The sequence below is a fragment of the Pipistrellus kuhlii genome, unplaced genomic scaffold (genome assembly GCF_014108245.1).
Source record: "Pipistrellus kuhlii isolate mPipKuh1 unplaced genomic scaffold, mPipKuh1.p scaffold_m20_p_2, whole genome shotgun sequence".
Taxonomy (NCBI): Eukaryota; Metazoa; Chordata; class Mammalia; order Chiroptera; family Vespertilionidae; genus Pipistrellus; species Pipistrellus kuhlii.
In genome coordinates this window covers 170,336,249-170,349,137 of record NW_023425515.1, presented here as the reverse complement: position 1 = coordinate 170,349,137, position 12,889 = coordinate 170,336,249, and the positions used below count along the sequence as shown (strand labels likewise).

At 35.9% G+C, this 12,889-nt stretch overlaps 1 protein-coding gene across 1 annotated transcript in view; it reads left to right on the top strand.

Annotated features, from left to right (window-relative positions):
• PIK3R3 (phosphoinositide-3-kinase regulatory subunit 3) overlaps positions 1-12,889 on the top strand; it is a 69,038-nt gene that overhangs the window by 34,671 nt on the left and 21,478 nt on the right. Inside the window, exons 3-5 of the mRNA XM_036444143.2 lie at positions 4,881-4,989; positions 6,980-7,078; positions 11,221-11,401. Coding sequence (XP_036300036.1) covers positions 4,881-4,989; positions 6,980-7,078; positions 11,221-11,401 — 389 coding nt within the window. The remainder of the gene's footprint in view (positions 1-4,880; positions 4,990-6,979; positions 7,079-11,220; positions 11,402-12,889) is intronic.

Here is a 12,889-nt window from a genome sequence, read left to right as displayed (position 1 = left end):
GACCCCTGGCAGGTAATTGATACAACAATAAATCAAGCTCTGATTTGTAGAGTTTGCTGAATTTTGAAGTGTAAATAATCATAGCATGGCTGACTTTAAGCTACCAATGTAATTTACTGAATGCAACACTGAAAGAGATGTTCAGGCTCTGGCTGGGTGGCTAAGTTGGTTAGAGCTTTGTCCCTGACAGAACTGCAGAACTCATCTCAGTATAACATCAGATAATCTATCATTTTTCTTTCAACATACCCCCTAAATCTCCCTTGATTCTTTTGCTAGATTCCCACTGTTGTTTTCAACTGTCATCCTGGAGCTTCTGATCACCCTTATCCTGGGGATTGTCTTTGCCTCCATTGTTGGCCTCCATTTTCCTGTATCCTACACTATCTTCTTTCCTAGGTTTATATTTTCATTTTGATAGAGGCATCCTACAGGAGCTTCCTAAGAAAGTGTGTCAAGAGTTAATTGTTGCCCAGCTTGCATGGATCAGTGGTTGAGTTTCAACGTATGAGGTTGAGGTTTGATTTCCTGGTTATGGCTTATGCCGGGTTGCGGGCTTGATCCCCAGTGTGGGATGTGCAGGAGGCAACTGACCAATAATTCTCTCTCATCATTGATGTTTCTATTTTTCCCTCTCCCTTCCTCTCTGAAATCAATATAAATATTTAAAAAGTAAAAAATAAAATTATGTTGACTTTAGAAGAATCCAAATCACCTGGCTTATTGAATGCCCTAAATTCTTGATTTACCTGAGTATTTCCTCATGATATCATTTAACTTCTTATTTTGTTTTCTGTTTTTTGAGTTTATTGATACTCATGTCTGAAGTGATGGCTTCCTTCAAATTTCTTAGTTTTTAAAAAAATATTTTGTGTAAATATACATAACATAAAATTTATCATTTTGATCATTTTTAAGCATATAGTTTTGAGGCATTAAGTACATTTACATAGTTGTGCAACCATCACTATCATTCATCTCCAGAACTTTTTATGTTACCTAATTGAAATTCTGTACCCATTAAACAGTAACTCCCCTTTCCCTCTTCCTCCTGTCTCCCAGCACATGGAAGCCACCATTCATTCTCTGTGAATTTGACTACTTTAGGAACCTCATATAAGAGAAACCATATAAATATCCCTTTGTGCCTGGCTTGTTTCTTGAAGGCTTTTAATGTCTTTATGAAGACATATCAAAGTTTATCCATGTAGCATATGTTACAGTTTCTTTCTTTTTAAAAGGCTTATTTCTTATTCAAGAATGAGAAATTAAAAAGCTAATTGGAGCCTTGGCCAGGTAGCTCAGTTAGAGAGCTTCATCCTCGATACACCAAGATTTCAAGTTCTATCTCCTTTTAGGGAACATTCAAGAATCAGTCAATGAATGTGTAAGTTGGACAATAAAATCTCTCTTTCTCTCTCATAAAAAAAAAAAAAAGCTAATTGGAAGGCCCATGTAAGTGGGCAGGATGTGTTAACCTGTTAACCGAGTGGGAAGTATAAATACGTCAAACGTAAACAATATCGGATACAGGTAGGACATATGAATACGTCCTTGAAATATATGTTGTGCCCTGAAACGGGAGGGACATATATTTCCAAACAACAAAGGTATTAGTCATCCATACATATCTCGACATGAATTTAAGACACGGAGGGAATCAGTATAATTTCACTGTTGAGAGTGGTGGACGTGTTCTGGGTGAGCAGTGACAGGTACGTACTTACACTTACCTACTTATTTTCGTATTATATATTATTTACTTACATTTTTTATATCTCCAACCTTTATATAATAGAAAAACATATAAAATTGATCCAATCATCAATAATTTGTTAGAAAAGTTTAAAAGTTTTTATGTATGTGAACGAGAAATATGCGAAGATGAATCTCTTTTATCATGGAAAGGGAATTTATCTTAGAAACAATATATATCTACAAAAAGAGCTAGATTTGCAGTCAAATGCTCTACCACTGCATTTGTTTTTAAAAAAGTAATGAGTTGGAGGAATTGGATTCTCATAAAATAACAGAGGGGGGGAATACCCCCAAAAAGAGCTAGATTTGGAATGAAGTTGTTTATTTTGAGTGAAAGCCAATCTGGATACGTACAAAATATAATTTTATACATAGGCAAGGACACAAATTATGGTTCGAACTACCCACAAGAAAAACAATCAACTAGAATTGTTTTGGGTTAACACATGACTTACTGAATAAAGGGTATAGGATTTACTTAGATAATTTCTATACGTCAATTCATTTGGCTGAACTCATGTCAAAACAATACAGACATTGTTGGAACAATGAGGATAAACAGAGTCGGAATCCCCAGTGAAATAAAAACAAAAAAATTACAGAAAAATGAACATATATTAAGAATCAAAGACAAACCTATGGTTTGAAAATGGAAGGATAAAAAAGACGTATTGATGCTCAGTTCTATTCATAATGACGAAAAGACAATGATTGAAAAGAGAAGAAGAAGACAAGAAAAACCGAATGTTGTCCTGGATTATAACAAGAATATGGGCAGCGTAGATTTGGGAGATGGAGTTATGGTGGCCTACACGGCTGCCCGTAATAGGGTAAAAAAATTTTATAAAATTTTTTTTCTATGATTAATTGATATGTGCTGCTTCAATGCATATATTATATACAAAAAAGGTATAGGTCATTTGGATCGATTACACTTTTTGAAAGAGTGTGTAGAGAAATTGGTAGATAACAACATAGTGAAAACCTACCCAAAGACATCAACAAGCAGCTCTACATCTAAACCATCACGCTTAGTTGAAAGGCATTTTCCAGAACAAATGAAAAGCGATATAGGAAAAACTAAATCCAGGAAATGCCGAGTTTGCTACAAAAAAGGTGTTAGGAAAGAATCTACATACTGGTGTCCAGATTGTAAGGTAGCACTATGTATCAACAATTGTTTTAAAATATATCACACGGAAGTTGAGTTTTGAATTTTTACATCTATATTTCAATTTTTTTAACTCAATATTTCTATTTTATTTGTGTGCTTTTGTTTATTGTTCTGTAATTGTTAACTTTTTTATATTTTTTATTGTGTATAGAAATAAAAAAATATATTTTTTGTAATCTTTATAATTGTAAAATTTATAATTTTTTAATTCGATGTTTCCATTTTTTTTGTTGATATTCTTTTTTATTTGTTTGTAATTTTGTATTTTCCTTTGTGCTTTATATATAAATAAACGAAAAATACATATTTCATTTATTTTAATTAAGTATAAATTAAAAAAATAATAACATATACGTCCACTGGGCGTGACGTACTGACACGACCTAGAGAAAAAGTATGCGCCTGTTGTACTTCGAGTAATTAAAAAGGGAACAGGTTAACTAGAGTCCTTCATTGAAAGGTGATATGATAATGAACCTCTTTTTCATTGGTAACCACAAAATATCTGTATTTTTAGGTCTTTTGCATGGGGTCTTATCAGTTTCTTGAGAGAAAAAAAATCTCCCTAAATTCTGCCCGGGGGAATAAGCTTAGAGGCTTACTGTTCAGAGAACTGAAATGGGAGAGGGATTTAGGGGCCATTTACCTATCTGGTGGACTTCTTAATTCTGTTTTCAATTTGGGACTTACCCTAGCCCCAGCTGTGCTTAGTGTTTGGGATTTCTTTAATTGTTTCTCTGGATTGATGAGTTGACAAGCAGCCTTTGTCAAGGGTGGAGGAGGGGTATTGCCCAGTTGCATGGGGAGAACTGCTCTTTCTATCGACTTTCAGCCAATCCTTCTATTTTTAGCTCCATCTCTCATTCCCTCCTTTAGCGATCATTGTGCCTCCAATTCTTTTTTTACAGGACTTTTTCTCTCTTTAGGCTAAGGTTTCAGTTTTTGCACTTCACCAAGTCAGATTAACTGTATTAAAGTTTTGTTGCTGGCCTGGCCAGTTTGGCTCAGTGTATAGTGTCACCTGCAGACTGAAGGGTCCTGGGTTTGATTCCAGTCAAGGGCATGTACCTTGATTGCAGGCACATCCTCAGTAGGGGGTGTGCAGGTAAAAAAGTTTTGTTGCTGTCCTTTGCTGTTGCTCCCTCCTCTGATCTCTTTGCTGTTGTGTTCATTCCTTTAAAAATAGATTATATTACCATTTGAAGTGATTTATAGAGGGAGTAAAGAATCACATGTATTTAATCTACTATATTTTAGCTATTGTATTCTACTTGCATTTTATTTTTTATTTTTTATTTTTTTATTCCATCAGAGCTTTTCCAATAGAGACATCTTTGAGTTCATTGCTAACTCAGTTTGGCCAGCAGCATTGGCATCACCTGGAAGCTTGTTCTAAATCAGAATTCCAGGCACAAGCCATTCCTAGCAAACCATGCTCTGCATTTTACAGGATCCCTGAGTGATTTACAACCACATTAATTTACTGTGCCTGCTATAGTGCTTGACACATATTAAGTGTCTTCTGTTGGACAATCAGAAATTTAGAAAAGTCCCTATACTTAGAAATACTGTTTTGGGAGCAGTATGTTTAAGATTTAACATAAGCCCTGGCCAGGTTGGTTGAGCATTGTCACATGCATCAAAAGGTTGCTGGTTCAAATCCCAGTTAGGGTGCGTGTGGGAGGCAACCGATCAATGTTTCTCTCTCACATCTGATGTCTCTGTCTCTCTTATCTATCTTCCTCCCTCCCCCTTTACCCCATTCCCTCTTCACTCTAAAATCAGTAAAAACATTTAGAAAAAAAAAAAGATTTAACCTAAAATAACACTATTTGACTTATAATTATTTGAATTTCAGTGTATATTGGTTAATGAGGGTTCCTGACTGAGGAAATTAGAAAACAAATTATAATGTACTTCTACAAAATAATATTCATTTTTCTTCTAGCTCTTCCACCAAAGCCACCTAAGCCAATGACTTCAGCTGTTACAAATGGAATGAAGGACAATTCTGTTTCTCTTCAGGATGCAGAATGGTACTGGGGGGATATTTCAAGGTAACCAGAATGCTGCTATAGTTGAATGTAGTTTTTAAAAAATCACTTTTTAGAATTAGTAGTTAAAATAAAATACTTTAATGTCCCATTAATTGTCATTTAAAGATGACCATTTAAGAAATTGTGTGGGAATATTTCAAAAGTTTCTAAATGCTTTTCTTCACACACACACACACACATACACACACACACACACACAATGACAAGAAAATCTTTAAATTATGGGTATGATTTTACACTATATTGAGGATATATTTCTGAATAATACATACTCTTAGGTTGAAAGATACTTACAGGTACTTACTTTTCCTTGCCTTTTGTCTCTAAGGCAGTAGTAGTTCCACAATCTTTACATGTGTAAGAATCAATTGGCCGGGGCCTAGGAATCTGCATTTAACAATCTCCCCAAGTGATTTTGATGCACTCTTCACATACCTCATTTTGGGTAACAGGACTCTTGGACAAATTTCTCTGAGTAAAATGTGGTTTTGGAAAAATTTGAATCTAGAGAAGGAATACACATACACACACACACACACACACCGTATATTTATTTATTTATTTATTTAATTTTTAAAATTTGAATATTATATTTCCTTGTTTTTAAAAAACACTACACATTTCAGCCAATTCAGGTTTCAGGTTGATGCTATATTTCTCAATATGATTGTCCTCCTCTTTCGTCTCTTCTTTCCCATTACCAAAATGGCGCTCATTCCTTTTTTTCCTTACCCTTTTTAACCATCTTTAAATGTACAATGCAGAGGAAAAAGTACATTTACATTGTTGTTCAACTGTCACTACCATCCATCTCTTGAACTATTTCATCTTCCTAAAGTGAAATTCTGTACACTAACTCCCCTTGCCTTCTATTCTCCCCATTCCCTTCCTGGTAATCACCATCCTACTTTTTGTTTCTGTGAGTTTGACTACTCTAGCTATCTCATATAAGTGGAATTATACAATATTTATTCCCCAGAGTTCATCCATGTCACAGCATGTGTCAGAATTTATTTCCTTTTTAAAACTGAACAATATTCCACTTAATATATATTTACTTATTCATTTGGACATTTGGCTTTGATGAATATTTGGATTGTTTCCAGCTTTTGGCTCGTGAGTATGTTGCTATAAACATTGGTATATAAATGTTTAAGTCCATGCTTTTATTTCTTTTAGGTATATACCCAGAAGTGGAATTTCTGGGTTATATGGTAATTCTGTGTTTAATATTTTTAGAAAGATAATATATATTTATATTAAAATTATCAGAAAAAATTATTTTAGCATTCATTATACAATAAAGGTTTAAATATTTAAATTTATATTTTATTTATTTATTTCTTTTTCTTTTTTTTTTCTTTTTAAAATCAATCTTTATTGTTCATATTATTACAAAGGTTCCTCATTTCTTCCCCCCTCCACCAGGTTCCCACTAAATTTATATTTTAAAACCCTGTGGTTTTATAATTCAAGGGTCTTTTAGACCCTGCCATTTCCTTTGAGTGTTGATCCAGTATTGTTCCTTAAAGTCCCAAACCAGCTCCGAAGAGAAATTTATTATCAGTATAAATTCATATTGGAGGATATTATATTGAAAAATTGTGAATTTAGTAAGTCTACCCCCCCCCCCCCCCCTTGGACACAGCTGCCACTGTTGGTTAAATATAACCTTCTTTCTAAACAGCTGCTGGTTTTCCTGAAACTTCAAGTTCAGAGCTGCCCAAGGAATCCCTAACGGCTTAATGGAAACACTATCTCTTATAGATAGTTGAAATCTGGAAAAGTTTAAGAAGTAAATAGCCCTTTCTTAGATTGCATAACACTGAAAATCAAGACAGAATGAACATACTTAGAGAGAGGAACTAAATGACCTCTGAAAGGCCCTATGATTCTAGAACTTTAGACATTTCCCAACTAGCCTTAGTAATAATATGTGAAGAGCACAAATGAAACCTGTGTTTTTTCCATTTTTCCTATAATTCTTCAGGGAGGAGGTAAATGACAAATTACGGGACATGCCAGATGGTACCTTCTTGGTCAGAGATGCCTCAACAAAAATGCAGGGAGATTATACTTTGACTTTGCGGTGAGTATTTTTCAGCATTTTCATCAGCATTATTTATTTCTGGTATACAAAGATTTCTGTATTTTGTTTAAATCTTTATATACATTTTTCATATTTTAATTTAATATAGATACATAATTTTTGTTTGGCTAACTATCCTTTTTTTATACATTAAACATTTAAACGTTTTACATAAATGACAATTTTTATTTTTTGTTAGCAATAAAGTGAAAAAGCTTTAATGTAAGGAAATAAGATGTATACTGTTGACCTTATGAGAAGAAGTGATGTCCACAGCTTAAGGTTGTTCATGATATGTTTGGAATCCACCCCTCTAATAACCCTTTTATTTTCCTTAATATAGACTTCAGCCTTAAAACTCAACCTTATTTAGGATGATGATGATATATAGATAAAGCAATTCTCAGTCTGTATCATGCCATCCTTTTGGACATATTAGAATCTCATAAGTGGTGGTTGTATCTCTTTTATATTTGCAAAAGTGGGACATATATTTTTTTTAAAATTAGGAAAACTGCTTTAGATATGTCCACATTTAATTTTAACCATTAAAATAGTCTAATTACAATAAAGTCTTGTGATTTTTAAAAAATAAAGAGCTATCTAAAAGAATAATAATAATAGCAACAATAACAACTTTCTTGTATTAAGCATTTTATATGTAACAACTTATTTCTCACAACAACCTTATGACACATAGGTATTAATATTTCCATGTTATAGATGAGGTAACTAAAACTTAAACTGGTTAAGAAAGTCGCCTTAAGCCGAATCTGGTTTGGCTCAGTGGTAGAGCGTCGACTGAAAGGTCCCGGGTTCGACCGGTCAAGGGCATGTACATTGGTTGCGGGCACATCCCCGGTAGGTGGTGTGCAAGAGGCAGCTAGTTGATGTTTCTCTCTCATCAACGTTTCTAGCTCTCTATCTCTCTCCCTTCCTCTCTGTAAAAAATCAATAAAATATATTTTAAAAAATAATAAAATAAAATAAAACTCAGCATAAAAAAAAAAAAGTCGCCTCAAGACACATACTAGTTGCTAGTAAGTGGCAGAGGATAGGTTCAAATCCAGATTAATCTGACTCTTTGCTGCTTTTCCATCCTAGTATTTTTAAGAAAAAAAATCCCATATTTTATGCTAGAAATTTGGAGTCACTATATTGGTTTCTGATAAAAATATTGAAAGAAATTAATGCCTTAGGACTTCAGTAGTTATTAAGGTATAATCAGTGTTCTCTGTTGATTCAACACAATTTTTTCTCATTCTAGTCAGGCTTCTGTCTTTCTGTCTTATCACTCTACAGGGACTGCTAAACCAATGTCCGCTTCTCTTTCTTACTTTGCCTGACCTCTTACCAGAATTAATCATAGATACTTCTTCCTAGAAACAGTTTATTATCTTGGCTGTTGTGATATCACATTCTTCTGATTTTCTTTCTAATGCTAGGCCACTCCTTTGCTCAATATCAAGATGTTAAGTGTTCCTAGGTTCAGACTTGGGCCTCCTCTGTATTCATTTTCCCACAGCAATGCTTGTCCTGTCCCTTGACTTTAATATACAATTATACAGTGATGATTCCTAAACCTTATATCTAGCTTTGACTTTCAGAACTCCAGATGCATATATCCAGTTGTCTGCTTGATTTTGCCGCTATATAACTAAGGCAGTGTTCAGCAAACCGTGGCTGGCGAGCCACATGTGACTCTTTGGCCCCTTGAGTGTGACTCTTCCACAAAATACCATGGCTTGGGCAAGTCTATTTTGAAGAAGTGGTGTTAGAAGAAGTTTAAGTTTAAAAAATTTGGCTCTCAAAAGAAATTTCAATCGTACTATTGATATTTGGCTCTGTGGACTAATGAGTTTGCCAACCACTGAACTAGGGGATATACTAATTTTAACATGGTCAGTGCAGAATTTATTATTTCAATTCCAACTCCCCTATCCAAACTGTTTTCCCTTCAACTCTTTTTAAGCAATATAACCACCATCTCTACAGTTACTCAAGACACAGTCTTTTCCCTTCTATTTCTCTCACTGTCACATTTAAGGCATCCTATATATTAAGGAGGGAATATGCTAATTGACCATCACTCCATCACAAAGATGGCTGCACCTACAGCTGAGGCCAAGTTCCTATAAGGAGCCTTAATGAGCAATCAGCAGGGATCTGAAGCTACCCCTTCCCCTGCCCCCATGGGGCTTGACAGGGGACCTCAGGCTGCGCCCCCCACCTGGCGGGGCTTGACGGGAGACCTGAGACTGTACTCCGGTCCTGGTGCTGGGTTAGGGGACCTGAGGCTGGGTTTGACTGAGAACCTCAGGCCATGTCCCCTACATGGTGGGGCTTGACAGAGGACCTCAAGGCACGCCCCCTGCCCTGGTCTGGGCTGGGGGACCTCAGGCCATGCTTCCCATCCTGGCGCCAGGCTAGGGGATCTGAGGCTCTGCCCCTTGCCCGGCAGGGCTTAACAAGGGTGGGACTGGCCCGTCTGGATCTACCCAATGATGGGAGGCCACTTGGCTCTGGGTCTCACGTGATTTTGAGGAGTATGTGGTTAGTGGTGACTTAACTCTGAGTCCCGAGGTGAGCCCCAGACTGACAGGAGGAAGGATTTCATATATATTTTACTAATTTTCTTTCATCCCTGACACTTCTGTTATAGAGAAAGGGAAAATAGCAATATTAAATTATTTACTCTAATTCCTCCCCCCCCTTTTAAAAAAATATATATTTTATTGATTTTTTTACAGAGAGGAAGGAGAGGGATAGAGAGTTAGAAACGTCAATGAGAGAGAATCATCGACCAGCTGCCTCCTGCACACCCCCTACTGGGGATGTGCCTGCAACCAATGGACATGCCCTTGACTGGAATCGAACCCGGTACCTTTCAGTCCGCAGACCAACGCTCTATCCACTGAGCCAAACCGGTTTTGGCTTAATCCCCTTTTAATGTGCACGAATTTTGTGCATGGGGTCACTAGTCATTAAATAAATCCTGCCAACTCTATCTTCAAATCTATATTAGTAATTTCTTCACATTTCTCTACCAGCTAAATCTAAGCCACCCTCATCTTTGATCTTTTGCAGCCACCTCCTAACAGGCTTCCCAGCATTTTACCATTTCTAATCTTCTCCACCCCATTTTCTGCATAGCAGCCAGAGTGATCATTTACAGCAATATTCTTTAAGACAGCATGTCTTTTCCCTCTTCTTTCATTGTCTTAAATCCATTTCAGTCAGGCTTCCATCCTTACCTTTCAACTAAAACCATTTTATCAAGACCACTTAGTTTTCTCTACTTTGTCAAGCATCAGTTGATTATTTCCTCTATGTTGAAATCCTTTTTAAAACATTGTTTTTTGCCGAAACTGGTTTGGTTCAGTGGGTAGAGTGTCGGCCTGCAGACTGAAAGGTCCCAGGTTCGATTCCTGTCAAGGGCATATACCTTGGTTGAGGGCACATCCCCAGTGGGGGGTGTGCAAGAAGCAACTGATCGATGATTCCCTCTCATTGATGTTTCTAACTTTCTCCCTCTCTCTCTCTGTAAAAAAATCAATAAAATATATTTTAAAAAATAAAAATAAAAAAACATTGTTTTTTATTTTAAAAAAAATTAAAAAAAAGTTTTTAAGATAATACACTCTTAATTCTCCATTCACTTCATTAATTGCTTTCTCTTGGGTTTCCTTTGCTGGTTTTTCCTCATCCCCTGACCACTAAACATGAGTGTACCCTTGGGCCCAAACCTTGAACCTCTTCTGTTGTTCAGCTGTGCTTATCTAAAGTTCAGGAGAAGGTCTGAGCTAGAAGTTTAATTCATTCAGGAATAAAAAAAGATACATAAATTATTTCTCTTAAGTGATTATTTTTGTCAAATTTGTTGATACTGACTGCTGTTTAGGTATATTAACCTTTAGTAAGCAAGGTTATTTTTAGATAAAAGAAAGAGTTTTAAAAATAATGTGATATTACATATACTTTTGCACACATACTTGTATATGTCTTTTTACCTGTTCTAGCCTCAGCATAATAAAACTTGTTTATTATGTGACATCAAGCTTTTATATCTTCATATGAAAGTAATAGTACTTCAGTAGAATTTTTTTTTGAAAAATTTACAGTTATCATCTTGTTGTTTACAGGAAAGGAGGCAATAATAAGTTAATAAAGATCTATCACCGAGATGGGAAATATGGCTTTTCTGATCCTCTGACATTTAATTCTGTGGTGGAGCTCATTAACCACTATCATCATGAATCTCTTGCTCAATACAATCCCAAACTTGATGTGAAACTGATGTACCCAGTGTCCAAATACCAACAGGTATGATCACACAAGTTCTTTTTTTTTTTAATTTAATTAATCTTTATTGTTCAGATTGTTATAATTGTTTATCTTTTTACCCCCCATAGCTCCCATCCACCTGGTTCCCACCCCACCCTCTGCCCTTACCTCTCCCCTACTGTCCTCATCCAAAGGTGTACAATTTTAGTCCAGTCTCTTCCCGCACCCTCCACATCCCTTTCCCCTCCCCCCGAGAACTGTCAGTCCATTCCCTTTCTATGCCCCTGATTCTATTATATTCCCCAGTTTATTCTGTTCATCAGATTTTTTATTCACTTGATTTTTAGATTTACTTGTTGATAGATATGTATCTGTTGTTCATAATTTTTATCTTTACCTTTTTCTTCTTCCTCTTCTTAAATAATACCTTTCAGCATTTCATGTAATACTGGTTTGGTGGTGAACTCCTTTAGCTTTTTCTTATCTGTGAAGCTCTTTATCTGACCTTCCATTCTGAATGATAGCTTTGCTGGGTAGAGTAATCTAGGTTGTACATTCTTATGTTCATCACTTTGAATATTTCTTGCCACTCCCATCTGGCCTGTATAGTTTCTGTTGAGAAATCAGCTGACAGTCATATAGGTTCTCCCTTGTAGGTAATTAACTGTTTTTTTCTTGTTGCTCTTAATATTCTATCTTTGTCTTTTGCTCTTGGTATTTTAATTATGTGTCTTAGTGTGGTCCTCTTTAGATTCCTTTTGTTTGGGGTTCTGTGTGCTTCCTGGCCTTGTAAGTCTATTTCTTTTACCAGGTTGGGTCATTATTTCTTCAAATAGGTTTTCAGTATCTTTCTCACTCTCTCTTCTGGCACCCCCATAATTCTGATGTTGATGTTGGTACCCTTGAAGTTGTCCCAAAGGCTCCTTACACTATCTTCAAATTTTTGGATTCTTTTTTCTTTTAGCTTTTCTGGTTGAGTGTTTTTTTTGCTTCTTTGTATTTCAAATCTTTGATTTGATTCTTGTGGTCCTCTAGTCTGCTGTTAGGTCTCTGTATAATATTTTTTTTATTTTAGTCAGTGTATGTTTAATTTCTAGTTGGTCCTTTTTCATTTCCTCGAGGGTCTTGCTAAATTTATTGGCCTTTTCTAGAAAATTCTTGAAAAACCTTATAACTGTGGTTTTGAACTCCATATCCAGTCATTTGCTTTTCTCCATTTCTTTCATTTGTGATCTGTTTCTTTGTCTCCACATTTTCACTGCTTCCCTGAGTTGGTAGAGTAGCTTTGTGTGCTAGGTGTCCTCTAGGGCCCAGTGGCTCAGCCTCCCCAATTACCTGAGGTGGATCCCTTTGTGGACTGTGTGCATAACTTTGTTGTAGTTAAGTCTTGATTGTTGTTGATATCACTGGGAGGAATTGATCACCAGGCTAATTGGCTGTGAGGATCAGCTGTGTCTATGCTGGGAGAATTTTTGTGCTGGAGACACTCTTAAGAGACAAGACTTGCAAAATTGCAAAAGCCTCTGT